The 19,770-nt window shown below is 42.9% G+C and overlaps 1 protein-coding gene across 1 annotated transcript; it reads left to right on the top strand.

The window, feature by feature from the left end:
• Window positions 1-410: 410 nt before the first annotated feature.
• On the top strand, window positions 411-18,036 carry ASB4 (ankyrin repeat and SOCS box containing 4). The gene is made up of 5 exons (XM_056857796.1): window positions 411-594; window positions 5,633-5,932; window positions 14,599-15,089; window positions 16,900-17,013; window positions 17,739-18,036. Exons 1-5 carry the CDS (start codon window positions 417-419, stop codon window positions 17,925-17,927), a joined length of 1,272 nt encoding a protein of 423 aa, XP_056713774.1. The 5' UTR covers window positions 411-416; the 3' UTR covers window positions 17,928-18,036.
• Window positions 18,037-19,770: the final 1,734 nt, after the last annotated feature.

The raw sequence follows: 19,770 nt of genomic DNA, 5'->3' as shown, positions 1-19,770 counted from the left end.
CCAATTCAGTGTGGAAGAGTTGAGGATATGGCTTCTGTGTGGTCAAGTTATGCCGAGAACCCAGATTTTCAGTTCTTTTTTTGCTTTCCTCAAGAAAGGCTCCAGACATTTTCAAGTTAACCTTAGCACATTTTGCGCAGGATTAAAATGTTGATGAATGAGCTGACAGTACGGACTGAGTCCTCTGAGCATATTTCTTTATACAGAGGTCAGAGATCCTCCTGGTTTCCCTCTTGAAGCGAGTGGCTGAAATTCCCATTATATAAATAGAACAAGCAGATCAGCATTACATAGTGTTAAAATTATCTCTGGGTTTGCAGGCTTATGCACTTTAGAGAAATTAGAGCACCCCTTCATGCAGACTGTCAACATATACACCGTAGCAATTGAAATAAACACAAACAGTGAAGGGAAGCATGGCAGAGAGGATGACAAGAGCCTCGGCTGCCAAGCTGGTGAAAAACGCTTTTTTGGAGGCTCTGCAATCAAACGACTACAGAACCCTGGAGGCGTTTTTGATACAAAAGCAAATAGACGTGGATACGGTGTTTGAAGTGGAAGATGAGAACCTGTTCTTGGCATCTTACAAACAAGGTAGGAACTGGGCCGCCAGGCTTTCAGCTGGTGAAATGTTTTGAAGCAAACTGGCTACCCTATAGCAGTTCAAAGCCCGTTATTTTTCTATACAGTTCTTTCTGTAGATTGAGAATACGGACAGTAAAGAAATAGCTGAACACTGCAAAAAATGGAAAGGAGGATTGCAGCAAACGAAACTCTGAGGAGCTGAGGCTGACGTAAAAATCAGAAAACCCTTGTGTGTGTGTGTATTGTGTGTGTGTGTGTTAAGTGCCGTCAAGTCGCTTCCGACTCATGGCGACCCTATGAATGAAAGTCCTCCAAAATGTCCTATCTTTGACAGCCTTGCTCAGATCTTGCAGGCTGTGGTTTCCTTTATTGAGTCAATCTATCTCTTGTTGGGTCTTCCTCTTTTCCTGCTGCCCTCAACTTTTCCTAGCATGACTGTCTTTTCCAGTGACTCTTGTGCGTGTATTATATGTGTTAAATGCCAATGTGAGGAAATGCTCCCAGCATGTTGGCAATTAAATCCCCAATGTATTTCATTATTTTTCAGTCCACGTCTTTGAAATGTATGTCGAATTAGAAGCTTAACAGGATGCATTAGCTGCTTGCCAACTCTTAAAAAAAAAAGTTTCCTTACGTGTTCGTCCAGCCTGCCGTTGCTTTGCTGTAGCCAGACTAGCCCCAGACACTCAACACAGTGCTATGTCTTAAGTCACACCTGCAATAGTTTCTTTCAGAAAGACAATTCTGGTAGGAATGGAAGGTGGCCCTGGATTTACATAGCAGGCTCTAAGTTGTGGTCACGTGTCCTAGGGTTGCCAGCTCCGGGTTCGGAAGTTCCTGAATGTTAGATAATTGAGGCCAGGGAATCATGATTGTGGTTAGGAAGAGTCAGGTCAAAGCATACAATAAAACAGAGTCAAAGACTTTTTCTTAATCAAACAAAAATCCTTTACTTTCCTAAACAGGGTAGGTTACATGGGATGAAAACAAATAACAATCTTTCTATCTAGTTCCCTGTAAAACTTGCTAGAGATTCCAGCAGGTACTATGGCTTAAATCCCTTTGTCTGTGTCCCAGCTCAAGAGAGCTGAAACAAGCATCTTGTATCTGTGAGATTCAAAAATCAACGGACCATCCTGCCCTAAACTTTTACAACCTCAACAAAGGAACAGGGCAATAAAACAATTCTGACTCCGTGACATTCTGCACGTTCGCAATGGCGATTTGCTAGCCAATAGACTACTGACATCTGTTATTTCATCATCATCTTGAGACTATCTAAACTGTTGATATAAGCAAGTTAACCCTTTAACTGGAACTCACATGGAATCCCCAACACTGAAGAGGGCAGAGTTTGGGGAGGGGAGGGAAATCAGCTGGGTTGTGATGCCAGTGAGTCCAACTTCTGAAGCTGCCATTTTTCACAGGGCCACTGATCGACATAGCCTGGAGATCAGTTGTAATTCTGGGAGAACTCCAGGCCCCACCTGGAAGCCGTCAACCCTAGTCACAACAGTTGTCACAGCAAAAAGAGGTGACAGAATGTGAAAGTGAATGAGGACTTTACTTTGCCGAACCCTCTGAAGTTAAACATCCACGTTAGCAAAAGAAACACATCGCTGTGCCTTTAAAATGCCAGCCCTGTCTGTTGAAGAAATAATGATTTAAAACTTTCAGCTTCAGTGTACATACCTCCCCTACTTGATCAAAATTTTTGTGTTTATCATGAGGTAACTTACTTCAGCTACCATTTGATTATTTGGGCACGTAAAGCCATTATGCTATGGTTGTTGTTTAGGTGTTGGGTGTCACACACCTAACAGTAAAACAAACCCAGAAAGCAACATTTATTTATATATTTCATTTATATCCAGCCTTTGTCCCTACTGGGGGCCCAGAGCAGCTCGTATCATTCTGCACCTCTCTGTTTTATTCTCACAAAAACCCTGTGAGGTAAGTTAGGCTGGGAGTCTGTGACTGGCCCAAGGTCACCCAGCAAGCTTCCTTGGCAGAATGGAGATTCAGACCTGGGTCTTCCAGATTCTAGTATGATGCTTTAACCACTGTCCCACACTATGATCAAATAAGATTGTATCTCAGAATCATAATTTTAGGATAACAAAAATAAATTTTGATCTACTGCTATGTCATAAACTGTCAGTCGATGTAAGCATTTTAACAGATTATGGGAAAGGTATAATTGTTGGAGAAGCGACCGCCTGCTAAGAGTCTAGTTAATATACATACAGGTGAAAGAATGGTTTAGTCGACTTGTACTCTAGGGGGAGCAGTGGTGCATTCTCTAGGGCAGTGATGGCGAACCTTTTAGAGACCGAGTGCCCAAACTGCAACCCAAAACCCACTTATTTATCGCCAAGTGCCAATACAGCAATTTAACCTGAATACTGGACATTATTGCTAGGGTTGCCAGGTCTCCAGCCACCACCTGGAGGTTGGCAGCCCTAGTAGGGGAAGGGGGAGGGATGGAGAAAGGAAGGAACTGGGAGAGGAAAGAGAATGAAGGAACTGGGGATGGAAGGAAGAAAGAAAGGGGGAGGGACAGAGAAAGAAAGAAAGAAAGAGAAAGAAAGAGAGAAAGAAAGAAAGAGAGAAAGAAAGAAAGAGAGAAAGAAAGAAAGAGAGAAAGAAAGAAAGAAAGAAAGAAAGAAAGAAAGAAAGAAAGAAAGAGGAAGGAAGGAAGGAAGGAAGGAAGGAAGGAAGGAAGGAAGGAAGGAAGGAAGGAACTGGAAAAGGAAAGAGAAGGAAGGAATTGGGGAAGAAAGGATGTAAGGAAGGAAGGAAGTGTCCTGGGTCGGGCCTCAAGCCCCACCCAGGACTTGCTCCAGGATGCACACCCAAAGTTCTCCCCCCCCTTACCGGCAGCTCTGGGGAGGCGGAAAGGTGACGGCGCGGGACAGCGGAGATGTTGGGCCCCGGCGCGGCGGCATTGGGCACCTGCTGTCGGGGGCAGGGAAGGAGGGGGCGGCGAGAGCGAGGGCGAGCGCGCCAACACTTGCGACCCCGCCAGCCTGCGGGCGACCTTAGGGGGCGGGGAGGGAGAAGGCAAAGGCCACGCAGCCACGCCCAAGCCGGAGGACTCGAGGGTGGCTCCGGCTACCCCACAAGCTTAACGCAGGAGTCAGGGACGAGTGCGAACGGGGGAGAAGGGGAGGACGGCGGGAGATGGCAGGCCTTTCTCCGGCGGACGCGCGGCTGTTGAGGGGCCGCCTGGCCCTCCACAAGCGCCCGGAGGAGGAGGCGGGCGAAAACTGCCGGGGGAGAGGCGCCTGAGGAGGAGGACGATGGCGGCGGCAGCCTAGAGCTGGACTGCTGGGAGCCGCCTGAGGGGGACAAGGAGGAGGAAGGCGGTGTGGACGAGCTGCTTCTGGAGCCTAGAGGAGGAGGCCCCGCCTCGTTGCTGCTGGCCTCCCCGCCGCCTATCAGCTGTTGCGGGGCAAGAGGGGGGGAAGAGGAAGAAGCCAGCTGCCTGCGTGCGAGGCAGGAAGCTGACCCGCTGACGCACGCACGGTGGGGGGGGAGCTCAGCTGAGAGAGGGAGGAGCACAGATGACCCAGGAGGCCTTTTGGAGCTCACCCACGCGTGCCGGCAAAGAGGGCTACGCGTGCCGGAAGTGGCACGCGTGCCATAGGTTCGCCAACACGGCTCTAGGGCATTCTCTAGGGCAGAGTTTCCCAAAGTTTTTGAGTCACGGAGCACTTTTCGGGAGAGAAATTCGTCACGGAGCATGAAATTCGTCACTAGCACGAATGACAATAGTATTTCTTTTTCCGATCTCCTCATGGAGCATTAGGAGATGTTTCATGGAGCACCAAGTGCTCCTTGGAGCACAGTTTGGGAACCTCTGCTCTAGTGTTTAAGGTTTATTGAATATTTATCTTGCAGTTCAGCCTGCCTCTTGTTGTTTTTCTTTCTCCACTGCATGTTAGGGTGTGTTAGTGCTTGCACTCGGAAGGTCTCTCTGTTATCAGTGGCCTGCAGTCAGTTATTGCCTTTTGCAAATCCTTTTGCTGTAAAGGTTATCGAAAGCAAACTCCAAAGCGTGGGGATTGGATTATTTCTCGAACTCTGCCAACAATAATCATCGAGGTGGAAGTAAGGAAAGTAACTATGGCATCCATTTGATCTGTGTAGTACTTGCATACAGACGGTACTGCTACAGTGTGGGCTTCTTTCTCATCATGTGAAAGTGGTACGACACCCTAGGCCTTGGTGTGGATAGAGACTATAGGAAGAAGAACGAAGCATTGGGAAATGAATACCGTATCAATTGGAAAGGTGCTGAAGCAGAGGGGTGTTAACTATTTGTCTGGGATAGGAAGCAAGAGTATTGAAGGTTTGGCTTGCCAACCTCCAGGTGGTGGCTGGAGATCTCCCACTATTACTACTGATCTCCAGGCAACAGAAATCAATTCACCTGGAAAAAATGGCCACTTTGGAAGGTGGAATCTATGGCATTATAATGCATTGAAATCCCTCCCCTCCCCAAACCCTGCCCTCCTCAGGCTCTGCCCCCAAAATCTCCAGATATTTCCCAACCCAGAACTGGCAACCCTGTTGAAGGTGCCGGAACTTTTCAGCATCATTTTACATTTTTTCTTACCCTTTAATCATTCTTTCCTTTTACGCAAATGGATTGTGACTGTTTAGCAAGGCACACACACCCTTCCAGCTGCAAAACTATGCATGTATCTCCCTTCATCCTGGGGACAGAGATGGACAAGCAATTAATAAAAAAATTGACAGTTCACTTAAATTCATATATCTCAATCTAACTATCTTTCTTGCATGTGTATCTGGAGTACTTTCCCCATTCCAAAGAAAGAAGCCAACAAAGCATCCCATTATTATAGGAGTGTTCTGCTGAAATTAATAGAGATTACTAAGGCTGAGGGTGACTATTCATGTATACTAAAATATAGGGGATTAAACTCTTTTCAATAAAAAATACCACCCTTTAGAGTACAACATCAGTTCTCAGCAATCCCTAGCATGTTGCTTTTTGTAAAATCATCATTTTTTTAAACAGGGTATTGGATGCCTAGTTATAAACTGCAGCATTCTTGGGCAACAGCGCTACATATATCTGTCCTGCATGGTCATCTGGAGAGCCTGAAGGTCCTGTTGAAGTACAAAGCAACTGTCAACTGCAGACCCAATGGGAAAGCAGCCATCCATATAGCATGCGAACGAGCCAACCTGGATTGTGTCACCATACTCTGCAGCCATGGGGCAAAGCCTAACTGTTACTCCCTCAGTGGGCTTGCACCTTTGCACTTCTGTTCTACAAAGCTGTCTATACCTTGTGCCCAACAGTTGATCTGGAGAGGTAAGTTCCACTACTGATCTGTCCTGCACTGCACCTCTTCAGATTGCCGAGCAGAAGAGGATGTATTGGAAAGATTTCTCAGATTGGAGGTGGCTAGGGTTGCCAACCTCCAGGTAGTAAGAAAACAAAAACAGCACACAAATAACAATGCAATATAAATATAATATAAGTGCAATAGTGAAAAGTGAATAAATAAATAAATGACAAACAATACACAAATATATACAAATATACAATAAATGTACAAACTAACAAGAATGTCCTTTTATCCAAGGTAAGTAATATATTGAATAACCCTATAATGCATAGATCTTTTTTGTTTCAGAAAATTTGTTCCAAGGTAAGTAAACTACATAAGAGTCAATAGAAACAAACTGGGAACAAGGTCCACAGCAAGAACAGCCGAAGAGGATATGGACGTGTTGTCTAGATCGGTGTCCACGTTTCGCCAGAGGCTTCATCAGCTGATCATTCTCTCAAGAGAAGTAATAATGTACACAGGTCATAACCATATTAGGCACGAATTTCCAGCAGCCAGACAGGCTCTTCAGTAAGATCAGGGTTGCCAGGTCTCCCCTGGACACCAGCAGGGGAAGGGGGGATAGGGTTGCTAGATCCAAGTTAGGAAACTCCTAGAGTTTTTGGGTGGAGACTAGGGAGGACAGGGACCTCAGTGGGGAACAATGCCACAGAGTCCACCCTCTAAAGTATCCATTGTCTCCTGGAGAATTGATCTCTGTAGTCTGGAGGTGAGCTGTAATTCTGGGGTATCCCCAGGTACCACCTGAGGCTGGCATCCCTACCTCCTACTCTGCCCTTTTCCATTCAGTATCTAAGGGTCTAATCTCCCTAGCAACAGACTACAGTCTCCTCAATGGGACAAACTTGTAAACAACAACAAATAAACTATAGCTATTAAAACAATGGGGGAGAAACAATCGTCTCCTTTCACATAAACCAGTATACAAAGGAAGATTTGGCCTTTACTTACTCTAATGTTACCTTTTAAAATACAGGGAAGTTCTACATAGATCTGTATTCAAATAATGCATTTGTCCCTCTTGCAGTGTGAAATGGTACAGTCCTTTCATGAGCCCCCCCTCCCCAAGTTTCAATTTAATCCTTGCTAAAATATCGTGGGAACTGGTGTTAAATAACAATAGGTAATATTTTAAAATTATGGATTCAATTTATTTTCATATTAAAATATTGTTTATTTAAAATGCATACTCCACCCACCCATCCATAAAACTCAGGGAGGCTTACAAAACAATTAAATGTATATTTGTACAGTGAACTATCACACATCTGTACAAATGACAAGTGGCCGGGAGCTTCTCAGAGCAGGGTTTACTGACTACAAATTCTTTGCTCATATTGGAAAAGTACTCATTCATTGACAAACCTGTAAATACAATTACTGGATTCTTTCCTTTATCCCTTAGAAGCTCCTTGATCCATTGATCTTGAGCAGCGTAAATTTAATGTTTGAGGGCTATAAGCAGGGCCGGATTTAGGTTTGATGAGGCCCTAAGCTATTGAAGGTAATGGGGCCCTTTATATGTCCAGCTGTCCTTTGTCAACAACAAATTGTCACTGTTTTTTTGTGTTGAATATATGCTATATGGTAATTTATGGACCTAATAGGTATCTAAAGATGAATATTTTTCTAAAGTAATTTTATAATGGTATCAAAATAAATAAATTATTTATTACATGAAATCAATCAGTAGGCATAAGACTCATACCCTTAGTCTAGGCTGCCTGATCATCAGTCTACAAGCACTCTTTAATATTAGATAACAGGTACAACAGCTTGACCTACATTCAACTGTGCTGCACTTCAGTCTGCAGCTGCATGCTACATATTGCCATGCAACCAGTCCGTGCAGAATGTAGGCACCCTATATACAGAAATGAGCAAACCAGTGATATTTTAGGGAGCAGGCTAGCAGGTGGGGCCTATTACTTACATCATAGGAGCCTATACAACACAAAACACTGTTGCTGTATGTAGGTTTTATTTTATTTGTTTTTTTATCCTATATTTTGGAAATGTACATTGTTTTTTTTTCCTTTAATTTTTTTTGGGGCCCCCAAGAGAGTGGGGCCCTAAGCTATAGCTTGTTTAGCTTATACTTAAATCCGGCACTGGATATAAGCACTGAAACAAATCTTGCCACTGACAATGTAGCCTTGGGATCCTTGTCACTTAATAAAAAAAGGCATTATGTCAGATACAGAGGCATTAGATTTATATGTTAAAAGGGGAGAGGTATAACATGATTGGAGTTCCTCATAAAAGCGGCATTCCAAGAGGGCATGAGCTAATGAATCGATAGAGCCAGAAGAGCAAGGACAGGTCCTTTCTGGGTACGGTATGTTCAAACTTCTGCCTTGCATAACCACAGAGGGGTTTGCACTCAGTGTAGCTAAACAGAAGGCTCTAGAAAGATGAGGTGTTGAAATTACTAGATTCTGGTGCCTTTGTGCACCTGTGAGGGTTGCCAGGTCCCTCTTTGCCACTGGTGGGAGGTTTTTGGGGCAGAGCCTGAGGAGGGTGGGGTTTGGGGAGGGGAGGGACTTCAATGCCATAGAGTCCAATGGCCAAAGAGGCCATTTTCTCCAGGTGAGCTGGTCTCTATTGGCTGGAGAGCAGTTGTAATAGCAGGAGATTTCCTGCTAGTTCCTGGAGGTGTACAACCCTGGCATCAGTCCCAAGTAGGTGTAAGAGATCTGAAGCATGCACGGAGCACAAACCAACTTACTTCCTCCTACTCGGTGTAAATAAAATCAATTAAATATTTATTATTTTAAAATCAAGCTTATTTGGCAGGGGAACATGGGTTTGAAGGACAGGTGAACCCATGGCTTTAAGACAATCCGGTCAGTTCTGTCAACAGTTTCTTCCTACTGGAAAATGCACATTAGTACACTGGGCAGAAGAGTAAATTAATGGTGTCATTCCCCCCACATGAAGCTAATAAGGTTGACAGCAGGACTAAGATTGCTACCATGAGGAATCACAGAGAAATCCAAAATACACTTGCAAAATGCCATGTAATCGTAATGCACATGAAATGACATGTTCAAAGTTGACCTACTTTCTAAAGCAACTGATGATTTTTCTTGAAGGGGAGGATTTTAAACATTGGCCTACACGGAGATTTTACAAAAACCCATCAATATACCAAGGTTGTAAAGCTATTGTTTAATCATTTTTGAAAAGCTACATAGCGAGGAGATTCCCAGGCAATAGGCTTTTAAACAAGTAGAATGGAATTGCTGTGTATTGGAGATGGGTAGCTTCTGCATTTTCGAAGGCCATTCAGTTTTTCATCCACTGATCCAAGGTCTGAGAAATATATTTTCTTTGACAAACCTCCTCAAGAAGGGTCAGGCTGCACAGTAAAATTGACACCGCCCAGCAGGAAGGCCTTCAAAATCCATGGAGCACATAGACTCGATATAGCCAGGGTATTACTGAGAATATTCAAAAAAAGAATTGGAACATTAAAATGAGTACTGCTATTTCTTACTATTGGAAAACAGTTTCCATTCTTTATGAATGACCTTTACTGCAATCTGAGGAACAGTTGTTGGGGTCATCAAGAGTTACGTCCTGCCCATGAGCCATCCTAAGGCTCACTAGGGAGGCGTACTATTTTGATCCAACTTTTTCTGAGGCCTATATTGCTAAACTTGAAAGAGAAAATGGCTTCAAACTATATATCTAATTCCCAAGTGTGCCTCCTTATCTGCAGATATTTAAATCCGCAGATAGGGGTCACACTTATCCCAAACAGATGTTTCTTCAAACTTGGGGTACTCCCTAAGTTTGCAGAAAAATCTGAAGAAGAAAAAACCCGAGAACTTTGGTGTGCCCATCTGGAGCAGCCCCAGGTGAACCGCCGAGAGCAAGGCTGTAGGGGGGAGGCCTTGGCAGGGCAGAGCTCAAGGGCCACTGGGAGACCACAGCAGTGCCCGGGAGCCTCTCTGGGTCTGTCCGCAGCAGCGGCAGAGTCAGGCAGCCAATGTCAGGCACATCTGTGGCAGCACCCAGGAGCCGCTCTGGGCTCATCATGGCGGTGGAGGCCTGCTGCAGCCAGGCTGGGAGGTGAGCAGATAGGGGGAGATGCGATTTCCCCCCCCTTCATGAGTTTCATGGGCCCCTACTTGTTCAGTTACTGTTTGCTCACATGGAAACTACAATACGCATATGAACAGAGTGGGAGAGAGGTGTAAACTCTGGCTACAAGTCACTAGCCTGACACCCTTCAGTCTTTACACCACAGTCTCTCATCCACCATATCATTAAAGGATGCAACAGCGGGAGAGGATGAAACACATCCGTCCTCCAAGGACCAGAGGAGTCTGAGCCTTTATAAGGTGTGGTTTAGTATATTATTCTATTCTACATTTCAGAAGTAATCTGTGACAAATAATTTTAATTGGTTCTGTTGACAATATAGTACAAGAAAACAAAACGGGCTATTCTTAAGAAAGGAATGGTGGGGATTTTGGCCAAAACGGTTGATATGTCATATAAATGTAGCCTTGTTGATTGCCTTTAATTTTTCTGGACCCTAGTGTCAAAGAGCTCCAGCCAGCCTCCACCAGCTGGGCTGCTTTGGTTTGGTCAAAAAGCTTCCCCAAAAGACAAAACATTAAACTCCAGGCTTTCACCCCAAGTTCAATGAGTAGCTGCCACCAACTCTGGACCAAAAGTTAAGCCTCCAGGCAAGAGGTCCAGAGTAACCCCTGCCAAGCTCCAAATTCAGTGTGACACTTTTCCTGCCAGGGTGAGACATAGGCAGGACTGTTCACACTTCCCAAAACTGTCTTAGGTTTTTGGTAGGTGGTTTCACACTCATACAAGGCACTTAGATTTTGGCTTGGAATCCCAGAGTCATAGACACAGCCAATTTAAAAGGCTAATGATTTATTTTATAAGATTTATGCTGGTTACAGGAAAAGAAAAGTCATAAAGTTTTAAGCAAGAAAATAACAAAATGATTTAGCATAGCTAACTCATACAATATTTTCAGTTTCTAATATTCAAGAGGTTTGGCAAGGCTTCTCAAAAGCAATGTTCCAATAGTTACCAGTTTCAAAAGTTCTTTCAGCATACAAGAGTTTCAAAAGGTTGTCCAAAGGTTTCTCCAAAAGGTCAGCTTGACCAGAGTTTCCCCCTCAAGGGCCAAAATCAAATGGGTTCTGATGCCGCCAGCACAGCTCTCCTGCTGTACCCAAAGCGTGCGTGATTCGCTCAGGACTGGTCTGTCCTTATATTTGTTTTCTCAATGGCATGAGCTCATAGAGGCCAATTGAGAAAACGAAAGCAATTAGCTGTTAATTAATCGCTTGGTCAGAATACTGACTCACTAATTGACGCATTCAGGTCATGAAGCCTGCAGAACTCCCTGCACCTGGATGTCGTCACAAACATTAAGATAGTGGCTGACCGATTAGTAACGTGGCAACGCACGGCCTTGCATTCCAGAAAGGGGAGAGAAAGGTGTAACGAGAAGCAGCTGGTTGCCTACCTTGTTCCCTCCCCAGAATCCCTTCATTTTTTAATGAGTTTGAGTATGTGCAGTAAGTACTCCAGAGACTTAGCAAAGACATTAATATCAAGAGTGGGAACCAGCAGTCTAATGGGATTGACATGGAGACAGACAGGTAACCTGAGACAGACACAGGAGAGGAAGAGAGCTAGGGTACAGAAACAGAGTGAAGCAAGGTCTAAATTAGGCCCGAGAGTTTGGACTAAGACAGCCCTTGAAGCTTCAACTAGCCAAAGAGGTACAAGGCCTCGATTCAATAAGCATAAGGAGTGTCAGAAAAGTGTTTATTCCTTCGGTAGAACTGAGCCAGCATGGTGTAGTGGTTAAGAGTGGTGGACTCCATCAATTCAATTTTCCATATTTATAAGATATTAACATAGTCGCCTAACAATAGCTAACTATTGATAAGGACACGCATTCTTGGATAACTCATTATAACTTCCAACACCATGCAAGGTTATCTATACTTGAAAGGTCTTTTTAAACTGTATAAAAACAGTGACTTCATTCTTGCTACTTTTTACCTTAACAAAGTCTGTTTTAAAGTAGCGATTACAAGTTTCTCATACATATAAGTATCTTTTGGCCCTCAACCAACACTCCCAATCTTTGAACAATATCTCCACTTCTGTGACAGCAAATGTTCCTTTATATTTCTGGCCATATCCCTGACACTAGGATACTAAGGGCAATAAAAATGGATGCCAGTATTCCTCACCTCTAATTAGTTGCTAACTCTGGATTGGGAAATTCCTGAAGATTTGGGAGTGGAGCAGTTTGGGGATGGAAGGGGCCTCAGGTTAGAGTCTACTGCTCTTAACCACTACACCACTCTGGCTCTCTTGCAAGGCCTTTCAATGAGGCATAGACTACAGACATTTTGAAGGGTGTGTGTTGGGTTTCATTTTATTTTGTATGCTTTCTATTGTGATTTGTAGGCTGCCTCATGCCACGAGGAAATGCAGGATATAAATATTTATACAATAAATAACCCCCCGTACCACACTAGGTCTCTGAGTGTTGCAGTCTACATTCATAGCTATCCAGAGGATTGGAACTGTATGGCTCATTATTTTTGTAATTTGTTTTTTACCATACCTAGCTAAGGCTGCTCAGATTCAGCTTTGCAATATATATATATAAACTAATGAGAATTTTTATGTGTGAAAATACTGCAGGAGTACAGACATTCATGGTCCACTAGATGGGGTTGTTGTTTCAACTGAAATATAAATAGGTGATTAAATGAGCCGCTAAGGCTGCCTCGGACTTGGCAAGATTTCTATGCCAAAAGCATTTCTGTCTAGGAAACAATGTGCAGCCCATGTGAACACTCTAATGTATGCTAAATGCATCAGGTGTTTCCTGTGAACAATGCAGAAAAATGTATACAAATGCAATTGCTGCATGTGAAAAATCTACATGTGGGTTGCTTGCTTTTTTTACCTGTTACATAGAAGTGTTTTCAATTAAGGGAGCACTACTTAGGATCTGAAATGCACATTCAGAAATGTTTCCACAGTGCCTAATGTTATGTTCTCAGGGCTGTACTAGCTCAGGGCGTGAGAGATGGCATACAGAATGCCACCCTTTGTCAAAAACTCACTGTGTAAGAAAATCCACTATGCCTGGGAGAAAGGGTCTAGTTTAGCTTTCTCCCCAACACAGAGAGATTTTATACACATTCTGGGTGCCTGGGTGTACAAACTTGGGGATCCAAATGTGCATTCTAAAGTAGAAGGAAGAAATCGGGTTGTCAGGTTCCCCCTGGCAGGGGATGGGGAGGCTAAGGTTGCCAGATCCAGGTTGGAAATCTCCTGGAGATTTGGAGACAGAGCCAGGAGAGGACAGGAACCTCGGTGGGGTAGAATGCCACAGAGTCCACCCTCCAAAGCATCCATTTTCTCCAGGGAAACTGATCTCTGGAGATTAACTGTAATCCCAGGGGATTCCCAGGTCCCACTTGGAGGCTGGAATCCCTAGGAAGAAGTCAGGACAACACCAGCAGTAGCAAGCAGAAGAAAAGAATCAAGGTGTTGAATAATCCCTTTATTGTTACTTCCTGATCTTGACACGTTTCGCCTGTGGCTTCATCAGGGGGATCTATTGTAATCAGGGAAAATACACTAATAAAATAAAGACAAATCTTAAATATATATATATATAAACAAATTAAAGTCATTTAGAATAATTTTTACACATTAAGTTAAAATCTTAGGAACCTACAACCTGAAAAAGTCTTTCCGAAAAATTAAAGTATTATTTCAGAACACTGTTAGGTAATTTAACCCTAGGAAACTAGCAGCAAATTTAGTTAATTATTAAATAAAAATGTCTAACTGAACAACTATTCTGCTTACCTATCATATATATATAAAGGAATCCTGGTAAACATTATACTTAACATAACAGGATATTCTGGTACTACAGAGCTCAGAAAATATGTATATTTTGAAAACTGGGGGTTTAAACAAAGAGAATTGCAGTGGGAAGCAGACTGTACTGTATAGACTGAATTTCTGAAAGACATACAACCATATTTGAGGGAGGGGCTGTGGCTCAGAGGTAGAGCATCTTCTATGCATACAGAAGGTCCCAGATTCTATCCATGGCATCTCCAGTTGAAAGGACAATGTAGTAGGTGACATGAAAGACCGGCTCTGACTGAGACCATGAAAAGCTGCTTCCAGTCTGCATAAACCATACTGACCTTGATAGACCAAGTTTCTGATTCAGTATAAGGCGGCTTCATGTGTGTTCTTCCCTGGGATGAACTCAGAAGAAACAGGTTTTTGTTTTCAGTGCAAGACAAATGTATACAGTGACGATTGGTTAGCCCTTATGTCAGTCACAAACTCTGCTCCTCCCCCTTTCAGAAGGGGAGTTTTAAAAACTGTTCCACTGTAGAAGAAGCAGCTTTATAGATGACCTAAACTTTACTCTTCCATATTCTTGGAGCAGTTTAAAAAAATGAAAATAAAAATGCAAATGTTAACAGTTGAAAACAAAAACAAAGCAGACAAGCCTAATTCCAGGTACATTTGAGTACAAGCTAAATGTGACTTCCCAACTTTCTCCTTTCATTTTCCATCCAAACAGGTGCAGACGTGAATATAAAAACAAACAACCAAGATGAAGAAACTCCCCTCCACACAGTTACTCGTTTTGGTATCCCCGAAATGGTGGCATTTTACATAGAGCAGGGAGCTACAGTTGATTCTGTTAATGCCCACAGAGAAACACCATTGGCTTATGCAACCTACTGGGCCCATAATGTTAGGGAACAGACGTATAGCACAGATCACCACCTGATCTGTAGGATGCTGCTCGACTATAAAGCTGAAGTTAATTCGCGCGATGAGGATTTCAGAACGCCGCTCCATAAGGCTGCCTGGAACTGTGATCATGTACTGATAGACATGCTGCTCGATGCAGGAGCCGAACCCAACTTGATGGATGACAACGGGTGTGCTCCTTTGCAGTATGTCCTCAAAGTCACGTCGGTGCGGGCAAGCTCCCAGCATGAAATCTGTTACCAGCTACTTCTCAATTATGGAGCTGCCAGGATATATCCTCCACAATTCCATAAGGTAAAAATTCATCCATGGTGTCTATGCAGTTGTATCTCTGTAAGTTGAGATATAGGGAATGGTGTGGTAGAGGTGAGCTGCCTCCTACCTTCCAGGACAGGAGCTGAACCTGTGCTGATTCTGTCTGGAGATTGGCAATGTAATCCTAAATCATTTCACTAAAGTCAGTTGGTTAGGACGGTGTAACTCTGCTTAGGATGTCAGTGTTGATGTCATAACATCAGGCATGATCCTATAGGTCATCATAAGACTACCATTATCCGATTCTTCTAAAGTCAGATGGTAAGTCAATCCCCGTTTTGTTTAAGGCTTGGCTTCCTGTCCTGAAAACCTCCAGACTAACAAAGACTACAGTCCACAATAGCCATGCGGATTAGCCTTGGATTCCACATGTTAACAGATCACTTCAGGATACAATGGTTCCACATTAACATACCACACCCTCATTAGCGCATTATCTTGATACTTACAGGACAATGATTAGCTCATTACCTTCAATACTTTACAGGACAATGACTCAGCTCAAACCCAACCCCCTTCTGACTATATATTGCTCTTCCTACACACTTGACACTGAGAGACACTGTCCTTCAGTGTTACTCCTCTGAAGATGCCTGCCACAGCTGCGGGCGAAACGTCAGGAAAGAAAATACCAAGACCACGGTTACACAGCCCGGATAACCTACAAGAACCAATAAACTCTGACCGTGAAAGCCTTCGACAGATAAGGAGCAAGTCTGGATGGGAGACCACCAAGGAATACCAGGGTTGCTGTGCAGAGGAAGGCACTGGCAAACCACCTCTGTTAGTCTCTTGCCATGAAAACCCCAAAAGGGGTCACCATAAGTCAGCTGCGACTTGATGGCACTTTACACACACACAAGGAGCAGGTGGGCACAGGGTTTAGTCTCAGATGGATTTATGAACAGATAAGGAGCAAGTGGGTACAGGGTTTAGCCTCCTCATCCACACATTCCTGTTTCAATAAAAAAAAAAAAAAAGGAAACTCCTCCATCCCCCACACAAAGGTGTTGGGAAATCAAACTGTACATATTACACAAAATACCCATGTAAGCTGGATGGGCCTATAAAAGTTGACCTTAAAAGGCTCAGTGATGGACCTCTACTTTTAAAAAATCTGTGAACAGGAAAAACTCTGCTCAGACCCCAGGAGTCCTTATGAACCCCTCAAAGATGTTCTTCAGATTAGGTGCCCATTTGCAAAAACAAAACAAAACAAAAAAACAAAATTCCATGTTTAAAGAAATTTAAATGAGATATGCTCCATTAATGTATACAATCAGAGTTTCATTGACTGATGGTCTCAAGGGCTTCAGTAGCGTCCAAAAGCTCTCCAGTGGTTTGAATACCACCTGCCAACAGCTATGGCTTTTCTGCACTAAACAAACCAGCAGTCAGTGACCAGCAATTCCAAAATGCACATATTAAGTCTGTATACATTTTCTTAGTCGTGCATAATTTGTTCTGCTTCTATGATTCAGGTTTTTAATTAAGTAATAATTCCCTTCGGCAAGGAAGAGTATAACGGAAGAGGGAGAAAAGGCATAGAATAATTTCTGCAGCCACAAAACTTTTCTTCATAACCACGAGGACTAGAAATCGTTTTAAAAAGTAAAAAGAAATGGAAATTCTCAAAATATCACATTACATACTAGGTTCTTCATACTCATGGCAGCTTGTAGGTGCAAAGGTAAGTGTTAATACTTCTTTGAAGGAGAAGACTTCTGAGAAAAATTAGTTTTTGGAGAACAGTAAAATCCCAATGAGTGGCATATCTTTCTGTTTGCAGGTTCTACAGAGCTGTCACTCTTATCCCAAAGTAGTTGAGGTCATTGTGAATTCGTACGAATATATTAAGTGCACAACAAAATGGAGAGCAGCTATACCTGATGATGTCTTTGAGGTAAACATTTAATGGAGTCTTGGGTCCAGCCAACTAAGTCAAGTGGAGTTCAGCGGGAGAAATTGAAGTGTGCACTTATTTTCATCCACTGAAATCCATGAGGCTCAAAAGTACTGATCATTGTCTGGATTGCTAGATTGTTCTGCAGCTTCAGTTAAGTGGAAAGAAAACCAAAGTTTGCACTGGTTACGGAGAAAATATTATCTGTCTCAAAAAAGCTCAGCCACTAAGGCTACTTCCACCGAGTGAGGATTCTCTGTTTCACGGTCATCGCTGCTGTGAATGCAGAAGCATTAGCACTGGAGGCCAACCAGAGTGGCCAGGGACCACCAGTTAGTGGTTACCAGCTGAGCGCAACGTTCTTTGGGGTGGGGGCACAAAAGTCTGAGGTACAATAAATAAATTAACCTTCAAGATGTCGCAGGATTTTTTTTTTTTTTACAATGTTTCCAATTATTGCCTAGTAGGATGATCTTTCTCCAACTGGAGACAATGAAGTATTTAAGATGAATGGAAGCACTCTTCTGTTCTTGCACACCAGGGTGATCTGGAAGGTCAGAAGAAGAGCTGGCTGCAGACTGTTTTAGAGGTGTTTTTCGATGAAATGATGAAGGAACTGTGACAAAATATAGCACTGAAAACAGAAAACACCGTTTTTCAGACTTTGGATATGTTTAGGAGAGAGATGATATTGACCCTTACCGTGTTTTTTTTTATCTTTGCAGTTGTACAGGAATTTCTACGAGTCTCTTTTTGAGGTGTGTGGAAATACGCCTAGATCACTCAAGCATTTAGCTAGATGTGCTGTTCGCAGAACAATGTTCAATAGATGCCACAAGGGGATCCCCTCACTTCTCGTTCCAGTAAGTGTGAAGAAGTATTTGCTTTTAGAACCAGAAGGAATAATATACTAATGTTTGTCAGAGACATTTTCAGTAACCTAATTTGTAATGCTGATACGCTCACATGGAAGGAGTTAAAATCAAGATTTCAGTGACAAGGCCAGGGCAAAACTTTATACAAAGGCTCTGAGCTATGAATCACATAAAGCGCTTAAAGCTGCTGGACAATGGAGCTATTTCATAAATATATTTCACTCACAACTCACATCCAAAGCAATAACAGGGGAAACGGAATTAGGTCAACTTTTCCATCTGCTCTCAAATTTATATAATGACTGAACTACATGTATCAGTGCTTTCAAAAATCTAGTTTTCATTGATCCATACAAAGTAAATAACGTGAAGAGAAGGATGTGTTTAGAGACCATGATTTTATTTGATTAACCCTTGGAACTAAGAACTAACCCCAATACAGACATCTAAAGTCCAGCCATTCCTTAAAAGTATTTGCTGAGATTGGCATGCCAGTAATGTTTTTTTGGTGGCCTCTCAGTCCTATCAGATGATTTCTTGAAGATTTTCCCGAGGACAGGTTATTAGGGTTACCTCAGCCTCAAAACAACCGACAGCCTCAAGAGCAGAAATGGAGGACAGTGGATGCTTCACAAATGACTCCAGACTCTTCCTGAAAGCACGCTTCCCCCCAGTTTCATAAGAAACTTGCAAAGCCTTCCTTTCTGTTCTGCATTCCTTTTTTCTTCTTAAAGATATTGCAAAGGCATATTTCAGTCCTCTTTTCCTCACATTGGGATCCAGGGGTACTGGATCATGTTGAAATAGTGGAGATATATTTATTCCGTGTTTGACATACTGAGGAATATTTCTTCCTATTTAATGTCAGCTGTCCTTTGATATCATTCTGTCAACAAAGTTCTTCAACTGTCTATCCAGGAGACCAAAAAACTGAGACAAAGGAAAATTACAAAAATAATCGTGTCTGGTGACGTTTGCTTCAAAACTATTTGAGGAGGGGCTTTCCATCAAGGCTGTCTTGGTCCAATAATTCCTCAGTTGTACAGGAATATTTGGCGGTAGAATATTGAGGTGGCAGAATGGACTACATCATGTCAGACTGCAAGTGGAAGATCATAGAAGATAGTGTTGTGGAAGGCTTACCTATGTTAAAAACTACCTGAAAATACAAAGGCAGCACCGCAAGCCTAGAGAAGGGAGTAAAGACATTCTCCCTGCTGGCAATTTTCTAATGGCTGGGATTTATACATAATAAAGGAAGCTTCATAGCTAGAATCTAACACCTGTATCCTGAAGTGGGTACAGAACATCTCAGCATTCTGCTACTTCAACTCTCCTCATTCTCCTGCAGCTGTGAACTAGGCCTATGTTCTCTGGTGTTTCACCTTCTGCTTAAGCCTTGTGGCTTCATCTAAGTTTTTGGGTGGGAGTAACAAATGAATGGGGTATTGAATGGGATATAAAGCTTCCTTTGGGGGAGACTGGGATGCAAATGCCAATCAATTTGCCCATTTTTGTGGTTAGTTTTATTGTGTCAGCCTGTAGCAATGCTCAGCATCCTCAGTGGTTTAGGGGAAGCAACAGCTGATCCGAGCAGAGGTGGCTGAGTGAACGTTTTCAAACGCAAATAGTCAACTTTAGCAGCCATATGGTGCCATTTTGAAATGCACAAATGGGTAGTTGTCCATAGTTTTCAACCATATGAGGAGATGAATTCTACCATACCTCTACTACTGCATATTTTCAGGCTGCCTTTCTCCACAGTTTCACCATGGACCGCCATTGTGCAGTATCCTGTAGAGAATTTACAACTACTGTACAGCAAACCATTCTCAGTATTTAGGCCAGGATCAAAAACTAGCAGAATCTGTTACTTAGTGAC

The sequence above is a fragment of the Euleptes europaea genome, chromosome 11, assembly GCF_029931775.1.
Source record: "Euleptes europaea isolate rEulEur1 chromosome 11, rEulEur1.hap1, whole genome shotgun sequence".
Taxonomy (NCBI): domain Eukaryota; kingdom Metazoa; phylum Chordata; class Lepidosauria; order Squamata; family Sphaerodactylidae; genus Euleptes; species Euleptes europaea.
The sequence above is the reverse complement of the archived record's forward strand: the minus strand, read 5'-3'. Positions and strand labels throughout refer to the sequence as shown.